General features: G+C 41.9%; 1 protein-coding gene across 1 annotated transcript in view; it reads left to right on the top strand.

The window, feature by feature from the left end:
- Window positions 1-24,541, top strand: part of TLL2 (tolloid like 2) — a 141,013-nt gene that overhangs the window by 74,748 nt on the left and 41,724 nt on the right. The window contains exons 4-7 of the mRNA XM_052660936.1: window positions 6,962-7,117; window positions 8,775-8,892; window positions 15,274-15,452; window positions 16,364-16,469. Of these exons, the coding sequence (XP_052516896.1) occupies window positions 6,962-7,117; window positions 8,775-8,892; window positions 15,274-15,452; window positions 16,364-16,469 (559 nt within the window). The remainder of the gene's footprint in view (window positions 1-6,961; window positions 7,118-8,774; window positions 8,893-15,273; window positions 15,453-16,363; window positions 16,470-24,541) is intronic.

Here is a 24,541-nt window from a genome sequence, read left to right as displayed (position 1 = left end):
TGTATTATTTCTTGCAACTGCATATGGATCTACAATTATTTCCAAAAAATTTTCAATTTACAAGAACTATTTCATATACTTCACGGTAAAGAAACTTCTGGCAATGCAGGAGATGTAAGAGATGTGGGTTTGATCCCTAGGTCAGGAAGATTCCCTTCTTGCCTGGAGAATCCCATGGACAGAGGAGCCTGGTGGGCTACAGTCCATAGGGTAACAAAGAATCGGACATGACTGGAGGGGCTTAGCACACATTTCATATGCAACAAAAAGAATATTGAACCTCAATAGTATGACCATTGCAAAGCTTGTCTCATTGTTTGTGGTGGAAAATGTATTGCTCACAGAAAACACCTGTTGAATGACTCATTTAAAGCAAAAAACATAATTACACAAAAAGATTGAAAGTAAGTGATGAAGGAAAACTATATGAGGCAAACACTAATCAAAATAAAACTAACATAGCAATATTAATATCAGTCAAAATAATCTTTATTATGGATGAACATTATTACAGATAAAGAGGATATTTATTGATAAAAGACACAGTTTAGCTGGAACATTTAACAATCCTTACTTTGTATTACTTAACCAACATAGCCTTGAAAAATATAAAGGAAAAATTAAAAATAAAGATGACATTCACAATCTTAGTTCTCAAGGTTGTTTAAAGCACTTTTCTTGATAGCAGATATACCAAGAGGTCAAAAATATTTGTAAGGAGAATATTTGAACAACATATGTAGCACTCTTCAACCATCAGTTTTGGGAACTGACGCACTTTATTTCAAGGATATATGAAACATTTATAAAAAGCGATCACGTTGTTGTTCAGTCATTCTGTCATGTCCGACTCTTTGCAACCCCATGGACTGCAGCACGCCAGGCTTCCCTGTCCATTACCAACTCTCGGAGCTTGCTCAAACTCTTGTCCATTGAGTCAGTGATGCCATCCAACTATCTCATCCTCTGTCATCCCTTCCCCTTCTCCTTCTGCCCTCAATCTTTCCCAGCATCCGTCTTTTCCAATGAGTCAGTTCTTTGCATCAGGTGGCCAGAGTATTGGATCTTCAACTTTAGCATCAGTCCTTCAAATGGATATTTAGGATTGATTTCCTTTAGGATTGACTGGTTTGATCTCCTTGCAGTTCAAGGGACCCTCAAGAGTTTTCTCCAGCACCACAGTTCAAAAGCATTTGGTATTCAGCCTTCTTTATGGTTCAACTCTCACATTCATACATGACTACTGGAAAAACCATAGCTTTGACTCTGTGGACCTTTGTTGGTGAAGTAATGTCTCTGCTTTTTAATATGCTGTCTAGGTTTATCATAGCTTTTCTTCCAAGAAGCAAGCATATTTTAATTTCATGGCTGCAGTCACCATCTGCAGTGATTTTGGAGCCCAAGAAAATAAAGTCTGTCACTGTTTCCATAAAGCAAGGCTCAAGACACCAAAGAATTGATATGTTGAAGCACAGGCCAGCATCCATGGCCAGAAGGCCAAATCTAGCCTGCCATCTGTTTTTGGAAATTCAGCGTTATTGGAACACAGCCATACCCACTCATTTACGTCTATGGCTGATTTCACACTACAGTAGCAGAGTTAGGTAGTTGCAACAGAGAATATATTAACCTCAAAATGTAAAAATATTTATTATATGGCTTTTTACAGAAAAAGTTTACTGACCCCTGCCTTGAAGAATAAGTCCTTGGAACACAAAGCAATGTTGGATATCAATAACACACTCACACACACAGAGACAAATATTTTAGATATTAACAATCACACCTCTAAATAATTCAAGAATCAAAGAAGAAAGTCCAAATGGAACTTACAAAATGTATCAAGGTCTAACATTGAAAGGTACGTGTCAGACTTCCCTGGTAGTCCACTGGTTGAGACTTCACCCTCCAATGCAGGGAGTGCAGGTTTGATCCCTGGTCAGGGGGTTAAGATACCACATACCTCTAGGCCAAAAAAACCAAAACATAAAACAGAAGCAATATTGTAACAAATTCAGTGAAAAAGATTTTTTAAAGAATTGTACATGTCAAAAGACGGCATGTAGATAAAAAGGAACTCAGTGAAATTTCAGTGTTAAAATGGTAATATTAGAATAGAAGAACAATTGAAAATTAATGTGCCAAACATTTAACTCAAGAAGCTGGAAAAGCATGGCCAGTTGATTTTTTACAGGTTGTCAAGACAATCCCGTGGAGGGAAAACGAGTCTTTTCATCAAATGGTGCTAGTACAACCAGATATTGCATACAGAAGAATGAAATTAGACCCCTACCTCACACTATACACAAAAATCAATTAAAAATGTTTGAAGATCTAAATACAAGGGATAAAACTATAGAACTCTAAACGAAAATATGGATGTGAATTGTTATGAGGCTGGATTATGCTGCACCTTGGAATATCATGGCCTCAATGTCTCATGGCTCCAGACTACTGCAATAAAGTGAGTTGCGCACATTTTTTGGTTTCCTGCTGCATATAAAAGTTATGTCTATACTATAGTCTATTAAGTTTGCAGAAGCATTACCTCTGAAAATAATTTTACATAATTTTAAAATACTGCTAAAAAATGCTAACCATCATCTGACAACTCAGGGCTACTACAAACCTTCCATTTGTAAAACACACTCAATAAAGTGAAGCACAATTAAACAAGGTATGTTTGTAATTGATTATGTATGACATAAAAAGCAACAAAAGAAAAAAAATGAATAAATTGGATTGCATCAAAGTTAAAAACTGATGTGCTTCAAAGGATACTATCATAAAAATGAGAAGACAATCTACAAAATAGGAAAAAATATTCGAATTTATCTGATAAGGATATGGTCTCCAGAATATACAAAGAGTAACTAATGCCAACAATGACAAAAGACAACCCAGTTGAGAAATGGACAAAAGATTTGAATAGACATTTCTCCAAAGAAGATATGTTGTTGTTTAGTTGGTAAGTCATGTCTGACTTTTTTGACCCCATGGACTGTAGCCTGCCAGGCTCCTCAGTCCATGGGATTTCCCAGGCAAGAATACTAAAGTGGGTGACCGTTTCCTTTTCCAGGGGATCTTCCCAACCTAGGGATTGAACACGAGTCTCCTGCATTAGAAAGTGGATTCTTTACCACTGAGCCACCAGGGAAGACCCCAGAGAGGATATACAAATAACTAATAAGCACACAAAAATATATTCAACATCATTAGTCATTCAGTTCAGTTCAGTTGTTCAGTCGTGTCTGACTCTTTGCGACCCCATGAATCACAGCATGCCAGGCCTCCCTGTCCATCACGAACTCCCGGAGTTCACTCAGACTCACGTCCATCGAGTCCGTGATGCCATCCAGCCATCTCAACCTCGGTTGTCCCCTTCTCCTCCTGCCCCCAATCCCTCCCAGCATCAGAGTCTTTTCCAATGAGTCAACTCTTCGCATGAGGTGGCCAAAGTACTGGAGTTTCAGCTTCAGCATCATTCCTTCCAAAGAAATCCCAGGGAAATGTAAATCAGAACCACACTGAGATGCCACTGCACAGCCTTAGCATAGCTGTAATAAAAAAGATTGGTGTTGACAAGGATATGGAGATACTGGAACCCTGATACTTTGCTGGTGGAAACATAAATAGTGCAGCTCCTTTGGAAAACAGTCTGGTAGTTCTCTAAAAGGTTAAACATAGAGTTATTATGTGCATTGGGATGCTTCCACTCTTTGGCATATATCAAAAAGAACTGAAAAATATATGTCCACACAAAAATGTGTACATTAATGTTCACACCAGCATTATTCATAATAGCCAAAAAGGTGGAAACAACTCAAATATCCACCAACTAAAGGACAGGTAAATAAAATGTGGTGTACCTACACAGCGGATTATTATTTAGCCATAAAATGTAGTGAAGTACTAACACATGCTACAACACGAATGAACCTTGAAAACATGCTAAGTGAAAAAGGCTAGACACAAAAGGCCACATATTGCATGATTCCATTTATATGAAATGTCTAGAACAGGCAAATCCATAGAAACAGAAAGTAGATTACTGGTTGCCAAGGGCTGGAGGGATTGACTCATAATGGATACAGGGTTTCTTTTGGTGGTGATCAAAATGTGGAAAAGCTAGTGGAGGTGATGGAATTCCAGTTGAGCTCTTTCAAATCCTGAAAGATGATGCTGTGAGTGTTGCACTCAATATGCCAGCACATTTGGAAAACTCAGCAGTGGCCACAGGACTGGAAAAGGTCAGTTTTCATTCCAATCCTAAAGAAAGGCAATGCCAAAGAATGCTCAAACTACTGCACAATTGCACTCATCTCACACGCTAGTAAAGTAATGCTCAAAATTCTCCAAGCCAGGCTTCAGCAATACGTGAACCGTGAACTTCCAGATGTTCAAGCTGGTTTTAGAAAAGGCAGAGGAACCAGAGATCAAACTGCCAACATCCGCTGGATCATCGAAAAAGCAAGAGAGTTCCAGAAAAGCATCTATTTCTGCTTCATTGACTATGCCAAAGCCTTTGACTGTGTGGATCACAATAAACTGTGGAAAATCCTGAAAGAGATGGGAATACCAGATCTCCTGACCTGCCTCTTGAGAAATCTGTATGCAGGTCAGGAAGCAACAGTTAGAACTGGACATGGAACAACAGACTGGTTCCAAATAGGAAAAGGAGTACGTCAAGGCTGTATATTGTCACCCTGCTTATTTAACTTCTATGCAGAGTACATCATGAGAAATGCTAGGCTGGAAGAAGCACAAGATGGAATCAAGATTGCCGGGAGAAATATCAGTAACCTCAGATATGCAGATGACACCACCCTTATGGCAGAAAGTGAAGAGGAACTAAAAAGCCTCTTGATGAAAGTGAAAGAGGAGAGTGAAAAAGTTGGCTTAAAGCTCAGCATTCAGAAAATGAAGATCATGGCATCTGGTCCCATCACTTCATGGGAAATAGATGGGGAAACAGTGGAAACAGTGTCAGACTTTATTTTTTGGGGGCTCCAGAGTCACTGCAGATGGTGACTGCAGCCATGAAATTAAAAGATGCTTACTCCTTGGAAGAAAAGTTATGACCAACCTAGATAGCATATTCAAAAGCAGAGACATTACTTGCCGACTAAGGTCCGTCTAGTCAAGGCTATGGTTTTTCCTGTGGTCATGTATGGATGTGAGAGTTGGACTGTGAAGAAAGCTGAGCACTGAAGAATTGATGCTTTTGAGCTGTGGTGTTGGAGAAGACTCTTGAGAGTCCCTTGGACTGCAGGGAGATCCAACCAGTCCATTCGGAAGGAGATCAACCCTGGTATTTCTTGGGAAGGAATGATGCTAAAGCTGAAACTCCAGTACTTTGGCCACCTCATGCGAACAGTTGACTCATTGGAAAATACTCTGATGCTGGGAGGGATTGGGGGCAGGAGGAGAAGGGGACGACAGAGGATGAGATGGCTGGATGGCATCACTGACTCAATGGACGTGAGTCTGAGTGAATTCCGGGAGTTGGTGGTGGATAGGGAGGCCTGGCGTGCTGCGATTCATGGGGTCGCAAAGAGTCAGACATGACTGAGCGACTGAACTGAGCTGAGCTGATAGAGGTGATGGTTGCACAAGTTTGTGAATATACAAAACCAGTAAATTGTACACTTTAAAGTGGTGGTTATTATGATGTATGAACTGTATCTCAATTTTTTTAAAAAAAGAGAAAAGAAGCTAGAAAGGAAACATCAGAATAAAATAAGTGAAAATAGATGTATGTAAATAAATAAAATTAATGAAACAATGAAATGAAAAGAATAAACAAAACCAAATCTAATTTTTAGGGGAAAAAATATAAAAACGAAAGAGAAAATGCCCCAAAGTGAGCTTAGTGAGTATAAGCAAGTAGATTGAAAACAAAACCTTAAACTGTCTGAATGATGAATGAAACAAATGTGGATTCAATTATTCAGTTGCCTCAAGGTTAAGCGATTCTACCCACCCATCTGTCTCTACTGTTCCTAGGGATCATAACTTGAACTCAGAGCCTTAAATAGAGTCCCTGTTTCTTTCCCATCATCTTCCCTCAAAGGTCCAGATGTACAGACAGATCCAGAAGAGCTGGAGGATTCTGTGGGGCGCTGCATTTTACAGTGGTTTATCTTGCAAATAATTTATTTTCCCAGCATCACAGACTGGTTCACTTTATTTGTCACGCTGGCCAAATTATTTCCAGTATTTGCAGCATTGACAATATTTGGTCAAGACAGGGGACCGATGCAGCTTGTTCTCCCCAATGTCTGTGGCTCTGAGAAGAGAGTACTTGGCTCCACTTTAAAGGGCTATGAGTTGTCCTAGTCGCTTAATTCTGTGGCTCACAGGCTGCCCTTGAGTCCCATGGGGCTTCTTTCAAGACCTCCTACAAGCCAGACCCACTTCCATCCTAGGCCTGGGACACTCACTACACTTACTCTTAAACAAATGATAATTTTCTCCTTCATTTCTGCTGTGCTAGGTCTTCACTGCTGTGCGGGCTTTCCTCGGGCTTGTCTCTAGTTGCGGCAAGTGGGGTCTACTCTGCACTCTAGTGCGCGGGCTTCTCATTGCAGTGGCTTCGCTCTCGTGGAGCATGCGCTCTTGGGCACATGGGCTTCAGGAGTTTGCAGCTCCCTGGCTCTAGAGCACAGGTTCAACAGGCCATGGGTTTCCTTGCTCCAAGGCATGTGGCATCTTCCTGGATCAGGGATCGAACCAGTCAGTGTCTCCGGCACCGGCAGGTGAATTCTTTACCACTGAGCCCCAGGGAAGCCCTGAGCTTTCTCTTGCTCCACTCAGGTTTAAAACCCTGAACAGATCCAATATCCCCTTGAGAATACATGTTCTGAATTTCTCCTTTTGTGGATTCATGGGTGATATAATCTTCACTATATGCCCAGGAGGAATTAAAAGCAAAGTAAATGGCAGCCCAACTCTCTTGCAGATGGAAAGGAGAACGCCCTGCTTCCACAGAGCCCCGGGACCTTGCATGCTGGAGCTGAGACCTTCTCTCCCCGGGTCCGAAGAGCCACAACCTCAAGGACAGAGAGGATATGGCCGGGAGGGGTCATCCCGTACGTCATTGGCGGGAACTTCACTGGTCAGTAGCTCCAGATGAGGCTTGCTTGGGGCTGGGGGCTTTGTCTTCCCTGGTGGGCAAAGTCCTCCCTGCAAGGACTCAGGTGGGATGGAACAGATGCTGGGGTCATAGCAGTCGCCGTGCTTCAAGCTTCCTCATGACCACTGGGTCTCATGCAGTCAGCCTGGGGAAACTGCAGTCTCATTTGGGGCTATGTCCTCAGAGGTGGTCACCTGGTCCCTGAGGCATTATCCCAGAGCCTCCAGTAAGATGCCACTCTGCCCCTCAAGGAGTCCCCAGTTCTAATAAGAGAGAGAAAGAGATGTGTTTTCTTAAAGAACTAAAATGTAGGAGTTGTAATCAGCTACTAACTTTGGTTCCTTGGTATCTTTTTTGTTTTTGTTTTCTTTTTTTTCTTTTTTGGCCTTGCCACGCGGCTCATGGGGTCTTAGTTCCCTGACCAGGGATCAAACACATATCCAGTGCCGTGACCGCCCAGAGTCTTAACCATTGGACTGCCAGGGAAGGCCCTGTTTCTTGGCATCTTAACCATGTTCTTTCAGATCCAGTGTGCTTATCTTGCCAAAGCTTTATATAACTTTCATCAGAAATTAACTAATTTTATAGAGAAAACTTTCTTTACAAAGAGATTTTTTATTCTATAATTAGTAGGATTGCTGTTTTGGTGAATCATTGTTCTATAAACAATTTTAACTTAAAGTGTCCAGATGGCTCCCCCAAAATGGACAGCTAAGTTACTCTTTATTCTGTATATATGTTTTGGGGGCCAATGAAATGACACTACACCCACATCTTCTAGATCATCATGGGAACCTTCTAGTGGTTTGTTGGTTTTCTGCAACAAAGTCATTCCAGAATTCAGATCCCATCCGCAACCTTCCTGTGTACTTCCCAAACAACTCTTTTTTTCTAGATCCTTCTCATTCCTTCTACCAAAATCAAAATACAGTTGTCTTATTTATTGCAGACTGATAGATTTTGAAAAGAATACTTATTGACTGGATGAAACTATCAGCCTAGAGTTTGCAATTACTTTATTCTTGCTCCCAATTTACTTGTTGCTTTATTTTCAATGTCTAATCAAGGAAATATGAAGAAAAGTTCAGAGGAAGTATGAAATTCATCTGTTCTCAAAGGCCTTGTAGAACATTAGACTCAAGGATCCCCCAGCAAACACTGAACCCTGATGCAAAAACATCATGAGTGTACCTACAAATAGAATTTTTAGAGCATATGGGAATATACTCTCCTATAGGTAGAAAGTAAAATGAAAGGGTGAAATGCAGTGCTGGTTATTTACTTGAAAGGCCAAAACTTTTCAAACTGAATGACCTAAGTAACATTTTTTTAAAGTTTAGGAAAGTACTTTCAATGCAAAGGAAAAGTTGGGAGGCTGGGGACATTTGAAAATCTATTTTTACCCTCTCTTCCAATTCACAAACTCCTACTCTCTAAGTTTTTGGTTATTTGGGAAAGTTATATTGTATTCTTAGCCAGGGAAATCCTTAGTCCTAGTTCATTTTAATTCTGGGCCACTGAAACAAGCTTTTTTTTGATCATTGGAACAAACTTTGTTAATGAACCAGCATGCTCTAGAACATCTAAGGAAGCTACGGACCCACGAGTGAATTGATGAGCACCTGTCCTGTCGTTTCAGGAAGCCAGAGGGCAATTTTTAAGCAGGCCATGAGACACTGGGAGAAGCACACCTGTGTGACCTTCATAGAGAGGACAGATGAAGAAAGCTTCATCGTGTTCAGTTACAGAACGTGTGGGTAAGTGCAAGTGAGTTCACCTCAGTGGAGATTGAGGCAGACAAGTCAGATGGCCCAGGAGCCTTGAATTTTTTCTCTAAAACAATATGTGTTCTAATATGCTGTAATTATAGGAGTCCAGAATTTGTCAGAAACTCTTCTTGCCCTCAACAAACTCACAGTCCAGGGACAAAGTACGTAGGTCAAGAGGAAGACTCCAGAATGACAAGCGGTCTGTGTTTCCTGTCATGAGAGCAAGCTGAAGGAATTGGGAATGTTTCATATGGAGAAGTGATTCTGAACCGACTTGAGGCCGGTGATTCCACTGAGAATCTGATGGAGCTATGGGCTCCCTCTGGATGGATGTACATTTATGCAAAATTCTGCATGTAATTTTGTGAGCTCCATGGGCTTACAGACTTCCTCCAGAAAACATGATAAATAATAAGATGATTGGATTATAACTAAACTTATCTGTTATGCCAATAAATATAAGTGTGGTGTATTTTCCTGAAAGGAAAACGTTCTCATATTAGTTCAAAATCTTAAATCCAACTACATGCTATATATGTGAGAGGACTACTTAAGAAAATGATCCAGAAATGTTTAAAAGTAAAAGGTAAGAAGGCACACAGGCAAATACTAACAAAAAGAAAGCTGAGATCACAATTCTAGTTGTAGACAACACTTTTTCGTTGTTTCTTCAATTCATTTTCAAAGTCAGAAAGTGCTAAAAAAAAAAGTGAGACACTTCATAATGAAAAAGAGTACAAGCTACAGTGAGAATATAACAGTCATAAATCTTTATGCACAAAATAGCATAGCATTAAGAGTCATAAAACAAGCCCCGAGGGTTTCAAGGGGAAATCAACAGAAACACCAACGGCAGAAGACTTTATTTCATTGCTGTCAACCCAAGTAGATCAATGTCAAGTTAACCAAAAAATAAGTAGAGATTTGTAGTGGACTGGAAAAATGTAATTAATAGAGTTGAGCCTGCGGGTCTACCAGATTCCATAACCTGTAACACATGTTTAAAATGCCTCTTAAACATTTATAAACATGGTTCATCTATTAACTATTAAAAACACCTCAATGTATTCTAAAAGTTCAAAATAAAATTAAAATTTCTCTGATTGTAAAGCAATGAAACCAGACATAATAACAACAAAAATAGAATAAATACTCCTGCATTACCTGTTAAGTTAAGACGTCCCCTCCCCCCCGCTTTTTTTTACAACTCTTAGATTTTAAAGAAATCAAGATTAAAATCACAAGACATCTAGATAGCAAAAGCCTCACAGTTCAAAACTGAAGAGATCTGGGTAAAGCTATACCCTCAGATATCCACAAATCTGAGAATTAAGAATGACAGTGAAATACTCAATTTGAAGAAGTTAGCAAAACAAATGAATACATAAAAACCCTCCACCGCAACAAAATAAACCTCATGAGAGCAAGAAAATGGACAAGGTAACACATTATAGAAATGATAAATTGGAGAGTGACTTTGAATAAACAAACAAAAAACTGTAGATAAACTAATTACTTGTTCAGTTCAGTCCAGTTCAGTCACTCAGTCGTGTCTGACTCTTTGCAACCCCATGAATCGCAGCACGCCAGGCCTCCCTGTCCATCACCATCTCATCCTCTGTCGTCCCCTTCTCCTCCTGCCCCCAATCCCTCCTAGCATCAGAGTCTTTTCCAATGAGTCAACTCTTTGCATGAGGCGACCAAAGTACTGGAGTTTCAGCTTTAGCATCAGTCCTTCCAAAGAAATCCCAGGGCTGAGCTCCTTTAGAATGGACTGGTTGGATCTCCTTGCAGTCCAAGGGACTCTCAAGAGTCCTCTCCAACACCACAGCTCAAAAGCATCAATTCTTCAGTGCTCAGCTTTCTTCACAGTCCAACTCTCACATCCATACATGACCACAGGAAAAACCATAGCCTTGACTAGATGGACCTTAGTCGGCAAAGTAACGTCTCTGCTTTTGAATATGCTATCTAGGTTGGTCATAACTTTTCTTCCAAGGAATAAGCGTCTTTTAATTTCATGGCTACAGTCACCATCTGCAGTAGTTTTGGAGCCCCCCAAAATAAAGTCTGACACTGTTTCCAGTGTTTCCCCATCTATTTTCCATGAAGTGATGGGACCAGATGCCATGATCTTCATTTTCTGAATGCTGAGCTTTAAGCCAACTTTTTCACTCTCCTCTTTCACTTTCATCAAGAGGCTCTTTAGTTCCTCTTCACTTTCTGCCATAAGGGTGGTGTCATCTGCATATCTGAGGTGATTGATGTTTCTCCCAGCAATCTTGATTCCATCTTGTGCTTCTTCCAGCCCAGCGTTTCTCATGATGTACTCTGCATAGAAGTTAAATAAGCAGGGTGACAATATACAGCCTTGACATACTCCTTTTCCTATTTGGAACCAGTCTGTTGTTCCATGTCCAGTTCTAACTGTTGCTTCCTGACCTGCATACAGATTTCTCAAGAGGCAGGTCAGGTGGTCTGGTATTCCCATCTCTTTCAGGATTTTCCACAGTTTATTGTGATCCACACAGTCAAAGGCTTTGGCATAGTCAATGAAGCAGAAATAGATGTTTTTCTGGAACTCTCTTGCTTTTTCGATGATCCAGCAGATGTTGGCAGTTTGATCTCTGGTTCCTCTGCCTTTTCTAAAACCAGTTCGAACCTCTGGAAGTTCACAGTTCACATATTGTTAGTCTAAGACAAAAAAGTGACAGTGCAGAAACATACAAAATCAGACATACAAAAGTGAGAAATAACCACAGATTCAGCAGAATCATAAAAAAGAACTTTATAAACTCTAGGGAAAGAAATGTTGAAACCTGGATGATGTGATTGACTTCACGGTAGATATAAAGGACTGACTGGCACAGACCAGTAACTTTGAAAGAAATTGGAAAAGTGTCGGAAAAACTTTCTCCCCCATACCACCAACCTAGAGTTGCACAGATGAATTCTTTCAAAACTTCAAGAAACAGATTATCCTGGTACTATTTAAGTTTTTTAGAGCATAGAAGAACACGTTCTTCCAATTTACTTTTAATAAACTGTCATGGTGTTGCTACCTCAAAATGAAAAAGATGGCACTAAAAAAGAGAAAATTATAAACTCATCTAACTTATGAATAGCCATGCAAAATCCTAAGTAAAATGTTGGCACATAGAACACAGCAGTAAAAGAATAGAAGAGTAGCCTGCCAAAAAGGTTTATCTAAGAAATACAGGACTAGTTCAACATTAAGAAATCTATTTGCATCATTCAACATATTGATAGCTCAAAGGAGAGAAGCCATATTCATGTCTCAGTAGATGCTAAAAAGGCATCTGCACATTTCAACATACCTTCATGATAGATCCTTGACTTAACACACACACATATACACATTAACATAACACACACAAATCAAATATATATCTATGTCCCAAAAGCCCACATCATGTTAATCAATAATAATTCTAGAAGCATTTCTATTAGAATCAGGAACAAAAGATGTTTATGATCACCATAGTTATTTCTTTTTTTTTTTTTCTGGAAATACTAGCTAATATTTAGCTACCCAAGATAAACACAGTGAATATTGGCAAGAACAAATATTGTTTGAAGTTAATGTGACATGTGGTGAAAAAACCCAGAAAATCAATTGGAAAACTATCAGAAACAAAAGGAGACTCTATTAAGGTAACTGACTACAAAATTAATCAACAGTAAATAACTTTTGCCTTAATGAAATAATTTGATAAAGTAATACTTTCATAATGGGGGAAATCACAGCTTTAGTAGAAACAGAGTAGATAATATACCTAAAAATAAATCATAACAAAAATGCAAAAATATGCCAGCCATATAGGAAGAAAACAACAAAATTCTAAGGAAACTTTTAAAAAAGAAGTAAAAATGGAAATACATACTGTTTCCTCATATGGAAATGCCCTACATAGTAAAGATGTCAGGACTTCCTAAAATAACCTATAAATTCATGCCATTCTGATTTAAACAGCATCTTCATATATGTATTTGTGGGTGTGTATGTACATATATTTTAAGAGCGTGAACAAACGATATTAGAGTTTTTCATGTAGAAATAACAGAGAGAACAAACAGCAGTGATAGGGACAGAGGTAGGGGAGGAGAGGTCTGATGTTCTATCCCAACATACGTGATATCAAAATGCAAATGAAGGGCTTCCCTGCTGGCTCAGTGGTAAAGAATCTGTCTGCCAATGCAGGAGACATGGGTTCGATCCCTGACAAGATCCCACATGCCACAGAGCGACTAAGCCAGTGTACAACTATTGAGCCTGTGCCCTAGAGCCTGGGAACCACAACAAGAGAAGCAACCACAGTGAGAAGCCCACATACCACAGCTAGAAAGAAGCCTGCGCAGCAACATAGACCCAGCAGAGCCAAAAATAAATAAGATTATTTTTAAAATGCAAATGAAGATAATAATTAAAACCATTTGGAACTCAAGAAAAAAATAGATATATGGAATGAAAGAGCTTAAAATGAATATGTTTATATACTAATTTAGGTAGCATTTTAAATGAAAGATAGATGGATTAGTCAGGGATATGTGAATATTGAAATAATTCAGTAGCTCATTTTTAAGAAAATAAAGCTGGGATACTACCACACTTCATATACCAAAGATGATTTTGGCCAGATCAAAGATGTAGGCATTTAAAAATTTTTATTTACGTATTTATTCTTGGCTGTGCTGGGTCTTCATTGCTGTGCGGCCTTTTCTTGAGTTGCAGCAAGCAGGGGCCACTCTATAGTTGCGGTGCACCGGCTTCTCACTGCACCGGCTCTAGCGCATGTAGGCTCGGTAGTTACAGCTCGCAGTCCCTAAAGCACAAGCTCAATAGTTGTGGTGCACGGGCTTAGTTGCTCCACGGCATGTGGGATCTTCCCAGACCAGGGATTGAATCCATGTCTCCTGATTCTTTACTACTGAGCCACCAGGGAAGTCCAAAGATGTAAGGATTTTTAAAAGAAAAAAAAAGAAAAAGAAATGTGAAACGTACTAGAAGGAAGCAAAATGGCATATTAATTATAATCTTGCAGTGTAGATGGCCTTTCTAAATAGCACATAAGAAAAGAAAGATATTGCATGAAAATTTTAAACCTTTATACAGCTAAAACAAAAAGAAATAACAAAGGGAGAGAAACATTTGCAATGCATTTAATAGTCAAAGATTTAATCCCCTAATTTTCAAAAGGTTCTTACAAATCAGTAATAAAAAGATGGACAACCCTCCCCCCTCCCCAACTGGGGAAAGATGTGATCTCACAGTTCACAAGAAAAAATATAAATATCACATAAAACATGGAAAACTATCCAACTTTGGTGAAATACCACTTTTCATCTATCAAATTGGCAAAAGTAGTTTGGCAAAACCAGGGCTGGCCCATTTGTGGGGAAATAGGGCTATTTAACATATTATTAATGGACATATAAAAAGACCCAACATTTTGGGATTGCAATGTGATAGTATGTATCAAAATATCAAATGCCCATACCCTTTTATCCATTGATTCCATTGCTTGGAATTTACCCTACCAAAAGCAAGTAAGACCTCAATGGTTTCTTTGTTTTGTATTTTGTTGTTTGTTTTTCCTCTCTCTTCCCTGAGGCTTCGGTTAAATAGAAAAAACTGAAGTCAGTCTAAATGTGTGTTAATAAGAGACTGATTAAATAAATTTTAATACTATGTTGCTTTGAAAAAAATTAGGTTAACATTTACTGTTATGAAAATATCTATGAATTAAGGAGGGAAAAAGGCAAAATGAAGGACAATGTACATGATGTATTTTGTAATTAAAAATATTATATGTGTATATACAGATGTATTACATTTTTTGGACTGGAATTCAAGAAGCTGTCAGCAATAGTTATCTTTGGAACCTTAATACTGTACTTAAATCTTTTGTGACATGGGCATGTATTTTTAAAACATTTTATAGAAGTTATCTGTGTGGTGGGATTATGGGCCATTTTAATTTACTTTTTACAGCTTTCTATATTAGGAACAATGAATATATATTTTAAAAAATAATTGTGCCCAGAAGGGAAGTCATCTCTAAGGCTCCTCTGATAATAGCAAAAAGACTCATGCTTTACAGAAAGTCAGGGGCTCCTTCCTTTGTCTCTTCCTTGTCATCAGAGACTCAGGGGTAGAAGGGTGGGGGAAGGTATTTACTTTTTTCCTGGAGGAGAGGCTGTATCTTTCTAAGGATTCTCCAGGCCACCGAAAAGGTCAAGAGCCATTTTTGGAGGGAATTCCTGCCTTGGGAGGGAAGTTGGACAATGAGATTGTTTTCAAGCTTCATTCCCTGATCTGCTGACCTGGGTATTTCTGCAATTGTCCAGTTGTTGTTCCTATGTTGGGCGCCGAGGTGGAGGCCCACAGGCCATATCCATTGGAAAAAACTGTGACAAGTTTGGCATTGTGGCCCACGAGCTGGGCCATGTGGTTGGGTTCTGGCATGAACACACCCGCCCAGACAGAGACCAGCATGTAACCATCATCAGAGAAAACATCCAGCCAGGTAAGGAGTCTGTATGGAGCCTAGAAGCGAGCGGTCAGGCAGGTAGCACCATGGGGTCAGGAGGGAGGAGAGAGAGGGGTTGCTGGGGGCAGACCGACACTCATTGGTAAGTATGGAGGCCGTTGTCACCAGCACTTTATCCTTCCTTGTTTTGTCTTTCTGGGGAGGTCATCTGCTAGAGCTTTCAGGTTAGAGCAGAAGCAAAATGATTCCATGTTGTAAAGGACAGTGAAATCTAACTCCATTTAACAGGAACAGAATCGACCAGAACACTGTTGCAGCATCAAAGCTACGCATCCAAAAAAAGTTCTCCCAGTTGCTTTTCGAAGACTCATTTTTGCTGATGTAGGCAACACATATTTTTGAAACTGAAATCTAATTAGGACACAAGTACATGAAAAGCAGTATTTCTGCCTATCCCAAGGCAGATAAAGTGTCTAGATTTCTTAAAAATACCTCCCCGTGTTAAACAGTTTTATACAGAAATTCATATTGAACATGAAAGTCACTGACTGAATAATATATTTGCCTTAAAAATGCTTTCAAGAGTTTGAATAGTGAATTTGAGATTGAACTTAAATATTGGATTTATTTTCTTTGTTCCTTCAATAACAAGACTAGAGATTTAAAGGCAATTTTTTTTTCATAACTAATCTATTAACTTACTTTAAGTGTTTTGAGAGGCATTTTGGGAGGGGTGTTGGGTGGTGGGGTTGGGACCACATAGAGCTGTTCTAAGTTTCAAATTTCTAATCTGTCAAAAACAACAAGAAGAACCACCACCAAGCCTGTCATTTGACTGACTAACAGAGCTCCCGGAAGTTGCTATGGGCCCTCCTTCTCCCCTCCTCTGCCTCCTTTCAGGTGCCTACCTTGGTTTTCAAAGACGTTAACAGAGTGTTGTGTCACAGGTCAGGAGTATAATTTCTTAAAAATGGAAGCTGGGGAAGTGAGCTCTCTGGGAGAAATGTACGACTTTGACAGCATCATGCACTACGCCCGGAACACCTTCTCAAGGTCGGAATCTATGGTTACGCCTCATCCGTGTTGTACTGTGCCTGCCGCAGGCGGGGGTCGGATTCCAGGAGGTCTGCGGAGAGCAGGTCTCCGCATGTTCCTGGCACAGTTGGCATGTCTGTCCTTGAAATACGGTGGCCTCTGGGCTGCAGTGAAATATAATCTAATCAGGTTCCTGCTAATAAGATTGAATCCCATTGTGAAGCTGGTGTTTCATCATGCCCTCATGTCACAAGCAGCAAACTGGAAAAGGGAAATTATTGAGGGGTTGGCTGGAATCATAGCTTAGAGGCTCTGCGTAAAATTTCCAGCGGGGGGGGGGCCCTCTTCTAAAGTACATCCAACCAGGTCTCCTAGAAGAGGTGTGGTTTATTGGAAGCTAGACCGTGTCAGAGTTGGGAGGGTGGTAAATCAGGGGCTCATTTTAGAAGAAAGTGGGGCTCCAGCCAGTTGGAGGGCTCACAGGTAGCAGAGGTTGGAATGAGAACAAAAATCCGGGTCTCCTGCCTGCTGGCCACACGTGATGGTAGCTGGTATCCTCAAGCCTGGGCAGGCCAGTTATTTGTGGCTGGCCTCAGCAGGATCGGTTTTGATGAGCTCATGCTGTGCTGGACCCAGTGTTAGGTATTTTGCATATTGCCCTTGCTTCTGTATTACTGTATTACCCTACCCTTATCATGTAAGTATTTTGTATAGAGAAGTGTTTCACTGCTTGTCCCAGTTTTGTAGATCTTTCCACTCGAGTTATTTTTCTCTCTTGGCATTTCCCCCCCACCTAGTTTCAGCCTAAAATCAGCTTTTTATTTATTTAATCATTAAATAAGATTTAAGGTGATTCCCAATATATACAAGAAAAAAAAAATTAGGTGAGGAGACTTGGAGATGTGAAGAGGGAAAAAATAAGGGTAGATAGCTAAGTTGAAGCTTGGAATCTATTTGGCATTCAGAATATATGCCACAAAGTCATGTACCCTTTGTTAGGGTTCTTAGTTTAGCATGCCTCCTAGCAGGTCATAGCAAAGAGGGAAACAGTCCGTTTCATGAGTCTCTATGTCCATCAAGATCAAAGGAAACCATTAGTTCAAGAGACACACAGCTCTTGGGAGTGGAAAGGACACTGTTTACCCAGGCTGCTTGGCTCTTGGGTACAGCTTCTGAAAGCATCCTGTCGATAAGGTCATACTACCATGGGCGACATCCTCTACACCTCAGCATCCCAAGTTCCAAGGGGGCACTGGTCCTCTGGCCACACAACTGAGTTAGTTATGATCTCCATCCTGCACCCAGGCAGGAGCTCTCCAGTGCTTTAATGGGTGGAGTTTGGCCCAAAGTCAGCATCTTGGAACACCTGGGATGGGAGTGAACTACCCAGTTCTCTTTACTCTTCTTCTGGCTCTTTATAAGAAGATACAAAAGGGAATATGATGTAATGAAGAGACCACTGACCTGAGAGTCGAAGGCTGAATTCTAGCCCTCGTTCACCCATGCTGATGAAGGAGGTATAGATAGTAATCAGGGGCAGCTTTGTGTGGGATCAGATCTCCACCTTCCTGGGCCTCAGTTCCCTCATGAGAGAGCTGGAACAGATGTTTTCGGATCCCTTCCAGCTCCGACATTCCATGTTATAATTTATTAACCAGACTGTGAAGGATTGACAGATATGATCTCACACATTGCCATATGGGAATCTGAGGCTTCCTCTTCCACACTGGGAAATGGAGACTTTGAAAGACCTAACCCGGGGGTCTGAGAGGCAGGATGAGTGCCCCCTCTGCAGATGTTGGAGGTGGGATGCTTGGATGTGGGTGTGGGACTGACTCATAGGGTTGGGAAGTGGTGCAGGGAATAGCCAACTTGCACCGCATTAGCTCTGGGGGTGGCTAAGTGGAGCCAGAGTATTGATTTTTTCCGGGAATCAAGGTCAAGTTGGTCCAAGTGAGAAGCTTGTACCTTGTTGAGTTGCTCAGTCGTGTCCTACTCTTTGCAGCCCCATGGACTGAAGCACGCTAGGCTTCCCTGTCCTTCACCATCTCCTGGAGCTTGCTCAAACTCATGTCCATTGAGTCGGTGATGCCATCCAACCATCTTGTCCTCTGTCATGCCTTTCTCCTCCTGCCTTCAATCTTCCCCAGCATCAGGGTCTTTCCCAATGAGTCAGCTCTTGGCATCAGGTGGCCAAAGTATTGAAGCTTCAGCATCAGTCCTTCCAATGAATATTCAGGGTTGATTTCCTTTAAGATTGACTGATTTGTTCTTCTTGCAGTCCAAGGGACTCACAAGAGTCTTCTCCAACACCACAGTTCAAAAGCATCAGTTCTTCGACATTCAGCTTTCTTTATGGTTCAACTCTCACATCCATACATGACTACTGGAAAAATGATTGCTTTGACTACATGGACCTTTGTGGCAAAGTAATGTCTCTACCTTTTAATACACTGTCTAGGTTGGGCATAGCTTTTCTTCCAAGGAGCAAGCTGTCTTTTAATTTCATGGCTACAGTCACCATCTGCAGTGATTTTGGAGCCCCCCCCCCCCCCAAATAAAGTATCTCACTGTTTCCATTGTTTCCCCATCTATTTGCCATGAAATGATGGGACTGGATGCCATGATCTTCAGTTTTTGAATGTTGAGTTTTAAGCCAGCTTTTTCACTCTCCTCTTTCTCCTTCACCAAGAGGTTCTTTAGTTTCTCTTCACTTTCTGCCATAAAGGTGGTGTCATCTGCATGTCTGAGGTTATTGATATTCCTCCTGGCAATCTTGATTCCAGCTTGTGCTTCATCCAGCCCAGCATTTCACATGATGTACTCTTCATATAAGTTAAACAAGCAGGGTGACAATATACAGCCTTGATTTTCTCCTTTCCCAATTTGGAACCAATCCATTGTTCCATGTCCTTGGACCTTGGGTCTTGTTTTTATAGATGCCAAAACTCTTCATATTGCTTTATAACATCTATTAATTATTCATATAAATTTGTTTATTATTATTTATCTGTTGGGACTTCCCTGGTGGTCCACTGGTTCAGAGGGTGCAGATTTGATCCTCGGTTGGGAAACTAGGATCCCACATGCCTCATGGCTAGAAAACCAAAGCATAAAACAGAAACAGCATCAAAACAAATTCAATAAAGACTTTCAAAATAATCCACATCAAAAAAAAATTTATCTGTTGTATTCCTCTCTCCCTCACTGAACTGAGGTCTTTATGGGTAGAGACCACCTCGTTCTCTTCTACTCCCCAGCACTCAAGACAGTGCCTGGCACAGAGTTCAGTAAATATTTGTCAAATGAACAAATTAATGAATGAGTCCAAGGAGACAGGAAATCTGTAGTGCTGGGGACTAGGTGAGGGAATAAAGTCCATCATCTCACTACAATTCTTCCCATATGCAGATACCGCGGTCACTTCATTAAGCAGAATCTACACGTTTCTATTATGTAGGAAATTTCAGATAGATTACTACTAATGGGTTGTAGAAGCTTAATTGCCTTCTCCATGCCTGCAATGTACCAGTTACTATGCAAAGTTCTGTAACTAGAGCCCATGGCAAGAATGCAGACAAATCTTCTCTTCTGACACCAACATTTCTTTTCTTGTCTTTTCAGAAAAAATAATTCTTTTTTTTCTTATTTCTAACCCACCAGGGAAGCCCACCCCCTCCTGCTACCACGATGCTCCCTATTGTCACCATACCTGGCGTGTATGCTAAGTCCCTTCAGTTGTGTCCAACTTTCTGCGAACCTATGGACCATAGCCTGCCAGGCTCCTCTGTCCATGGGATTCTTCAGGCAAGAATATTGGAGTGAGTTGCCATGCCCTCCTCCAGGGACTCTTCCCAACCCAGGGACTGAACCCAAGTCTCTTTCCTTCTTCTGCATTGGCAGATAGGTTCTTTACCCCTAGTGCCACCTGGGAAACCCTGTCACAGCACCATCTACCCCAAAACTTGGCAGTTTATAATAGCTTATTTTTTTTTTATGACACTGTGTGAATCATCCTGATTCATTCCTTGCTGGTCTTGCCTGGGATTGCTGCCACAGCAATAACCATTAAACCTCCCAAGACCCAGGCTTTAAAATGTGCATGCCATTATCTCTGTCACATTTTATTGACCAGGGCAAGGCACAAGTCTAGCCCAGATTCAAGTGATGATGAAAGACATCCTACCTCTTAATGGGAGTACTTGCAACTTCACACTGCCGAGAGATATGGCTGTTAGGAGGCACAATTTGTTATTTTAACAATCCACCGTAGTTACCTTCACACCCTGACTCAGAACTGAGAATGGTCCCAGCAAATCTATTTTGTCTCCGTGTTCTCTCTGCTAATTTTCTTTATGGATTTTCAGAAAACTACTTTGTTCAATGGGGATATTTATCAATGGAGTCTTTAACTAGGGGTCTTTCCTGGTCTACTTTTTGTTAAATTTCCCCCCCTTCTTAACCCTCTGTCATTATTCTTGGTCAGGTGTCCCCTGGATCTAGCCTGCCCATCATCTTTGATTCTGCCAAAGAGCAGAAAATGCCTACAGAGCATTCAGTCATCTCTGGGGCAAATGCTATTCTTGCTGTTGGGAAACTCAGTCTGTGTGTGTCTTTACAACTGAGCTGTCTGCTTCCAACTTCATTCCCTCTAGTTTATTGCAGTTCTTGCCTCCTCCCCTTGGTTGGACCCAGGCTGTGGTGAGTGATATCTTTGGAGGTTTCGTGGGCAAGAGTCCAGGAGATGAGGAGACAGTTCTCTGGTACAGGAGCGTCTTTGTTTGGAGAACTCTGAGCTGACAGTTTTATTCCCTAAGGGCATCTGCCAAAGCTGTTCTTAGTTTAGCAGAGTGTCAATGCTAAGGGTTGTCCCATATAAAAGGGGGGATGTGACTGCAGCAGTTTACACAGGGACGTCTCTTGTGGTAAACATCTTCCGGAGCCCACCACAGCGCTGCCCACCCCAGGATGTGCTTGGGGGGAGGTGGGAAGGGGCCCCCAGCCTGCAGAGCCGTCTGACTGTGAGCCGTGGTTGCTCCTGCTGCTTTGGTTTTTGAAGTCTCCACACTTCCTAACTCTATTGGGGATCTAACGCACCTTAAGATCTCTTTCTTGGGTGGTGGGAAACACTGGCTGGAGAGAGGACGATGTCAGGAGGGGGTGTCCAGGCCTGCCTGCGTTCGGGTCCAGGGTTGGCTCCCCATCACTAGCTTTGTACTCAAGTGAGTCTCTGAGGCTCTGCAGGTTGGTATTCTCACCTTAGAGAGGACCCCGCATAACAACAGCACCTGCTTCTTCAGGTGTTATGAGGATTAAATGAGATGGTGCATTTAAAGGGTTCAGCCAGGTCCTGGCTCGTAGGCAGTTCCCATGAATGGACAGCGTGTGTGAGCACACACTGCCCTCACAGCAGGCTGCTGGCTGAGTCATCTGCACCTTGTGAGTTTCCACAGCGTCAGTTAGTCTGAGTTGCCAAGAGATTATACAGGGCCCTGCATTTTGTGCAGCAAAATGTCTTTCTCCAGGGGAATCAAGACAACAATTACAAGTAAAAACGTTTTGTATTGGAGCAGAAGCACCCATGTTTAGATTCATAGGATTTAGACTTTTATGTAGTCATCCTCTGTGGTTTCACTCTTGGTGAAACCGGTGAGGTCAGTGAGGGAGACCAGGGATTCCACAAAAGTGTCTCTAAAGGACCCAGAGACGAGGCAATAGTGAGAGACAGGCCAGGTGGTGAAATGTTGGGGCAAGCGGTCCTGAAACAGACATCGGCAGACAGTCTGGTTAACAATGAAAAGAAAGTGAGCTTGAAATCTGATTTAGAAAAAAAAAAAAGAAGTATATACAAAAACAAAAAGGAAGAAACAGGGACTAATATATATTTTCGAAGGTAATGCTGACCTTAGGGAAACGTTTGAAAGTGAGAGAGAAGAGAAAGGAGAGAACAGCTAATAACTAGGTAACAAGCATTTTTTGCGTTCCCTTTTGAGTCTAAATAGCTATTTTGCAAAACCTTTTGATGCCAGTGTCCTGTCTTGGCTGTGGGATTTAATTCAAGAAGCCTTTGTTGAGGTCTGCTCTGCTATAGTTCCCCTGAGGGCAGAGATGAAGGACCTGGTCTCTCTGCTGGAGGAACTTACTGTTTAGCACCGAAGATAATTATCATCAATCCCAAAAGATAATACAGTTTGATAAGAAGAATCATATCGAATTAGACAAGAAAGGCCCAGAGGAGGGAACGACTCACTCAGGATGGGAGGGATAGAACTTCTAAAAGGGATAGCCATCTGATGGAGTTTTGAAGATATGAACAAGAGTTTGGTAGTGGTCAAGAAGATGGGTGGTGGGCAGCCTTGGCAGAGGACAGCTTGCTTAAGGGCATGTTTAGGGCAAGAAGGAGGATGAAGTTGTTTATGGTAAAGGTGGAAGAGTCAGAAGAGGAAGGCTGAAGCCAGCGAGCCCAGGCCTGGAGCTTCAGGTGATGGTTGCAAGTGGGTGAAGGCCTCCAAGCGGAGTGGGCACATGCATGCCCTTATATTCAGGATGATCACATTGCTACATTGGGTGGGGAGAGAAGAGTGGCTGAGCCTACAGTGGGGTGACTACTAAAAAGAGTTCAGGAACGGAATGCTGATAGCTAAGGCAGTGGTCTGGAATGAGGAGAAGGGCATAGATTCAAGAAATGGATAAAGGGTGCTACAGACGGGCCCTGGTTCCTGGTTTCAACAAGGGAGTGAGAGGGAGAAGACAAAGCCAAGGGCACCTTCAAATTCAGTCTCAGGTTCATGGAAAGAGCAGAAAAATGGAGTGCATTAGGTTTTGAATGAATTGGATTTAAGAACTCCATAGGACAGTGCAGTGGAGGGGTCACTAGACATGTCTCTTAGCAGATGGTTCTAGAACTGGAATCAGAGAATTAGCTGTCATCCTGTAGGTGTTCCCTGGTGGCTTAGACAGTAAAGAATCTGCCTGCGTTGTGAGAGACCTGGGTTCGATCCCTGGGTCGGGAAGATCCCCTGGAAAAGGAAATGGCAACCCACTCCGGTATTCTTGCCTGGAAAATTCCATGGACAGAGGAGACTGGTGGGCTACAATCCACGGAGTTGCAAAAAGTCAGACACAACTGAGCGACACTATAGGTATTGGTTAAAACCCAGATAGCAGGTGGAGCAGGAGAGAGGAGAGAAGAGGGAGAGTGCAGGATTCTGGAAACAGCATTTGCAGGAGGCAGGAGAAGATCCTAACTTGAGAGAGCGGTGTCTGGGGAACCAGGGAGAGGAGAGTCTGAGAGGGGAGGGCCCGGCAGAGGGGACCATGCTGCAGGGAGAGCCACTGAGTGCTGACAAGTGTTCACCCAACTTCTTGGTCACTGGCTCGTGACTGGTGACCATTGCTTGTGTAGTCAGACTGCAGCTGGATTGAGGAGTAAAGGGTCAGTAGGCAGCCAGACGATTCTTTCCAGATTCTTGGTTAAGAACGGATGGAAAGGAACAGGGTGGTAACTGGAGAAGGCCCTGCCCTCCAGGAGAGGTCCCTGATGGGGTCTGGAAGCAGAGTGGGAGGGTCAGGCAAGGGGTTAACCAGGCACATGACAGGGAGATGTGAAGAGGGCCAGTGTCAGCCAGGCAGCCTAGTGGGCTTTTGTCTGCTTTGCTCCTCTTAGATTTCATTCCCACTGGAGCAGAGCGAGATGGTTAAGTTCAAAGAGGCTGCCATGACCATCTAAACCAAGCTCTCACTGTCCAAAGGGGCGAACTGAGGCTCAGAGAGGGAAGGGACTTGTCTGAGCTCACCAGGTGGCAGTCAGGCCTTAGACAGAGATCTCTAGGCCAGAACTCTCCTGTTACCTCCTGTCCTCTGTATTCAGCCCATTTTCCATCTGATTATCCCCCCTGCCAGCAAAGACCCCAAACCCTGAACGCCTTCTTTCACCAACCTGTCAACCAGCTCTTGCTGACCAGCCCCTCCCTGAGAACCTCTCACTGTACTGGTTCCCAAGCTCTCTCTGGAGCCTCTCCAAGACCTATCCACGTTGGGAGCTGCCCATTGCACAACTCCAGAGGGCACCACTCACACGGTCATCTCTG

The sequence above is a fragment of the Budorcas taxicolor genome, chromosome 23 (genome assembly GCF_023091745.1).
Source record: "Budorcas taxicolor isolate Tak-1 chromosome 23, Takin1.1, whole genome shotgun sequence".
Lineage (NCBI taxonomy): Eukaryota > Metazoa > Chordata > Mammalia > Artiodactyla > Bovidae > Budorcas > Budorcas taxicolor.
The sequence above is the reverse complement of the archived record's forward strand: the minus strand, read 5'-3'. Positions and strand labels throughout refer to the sequence as shown.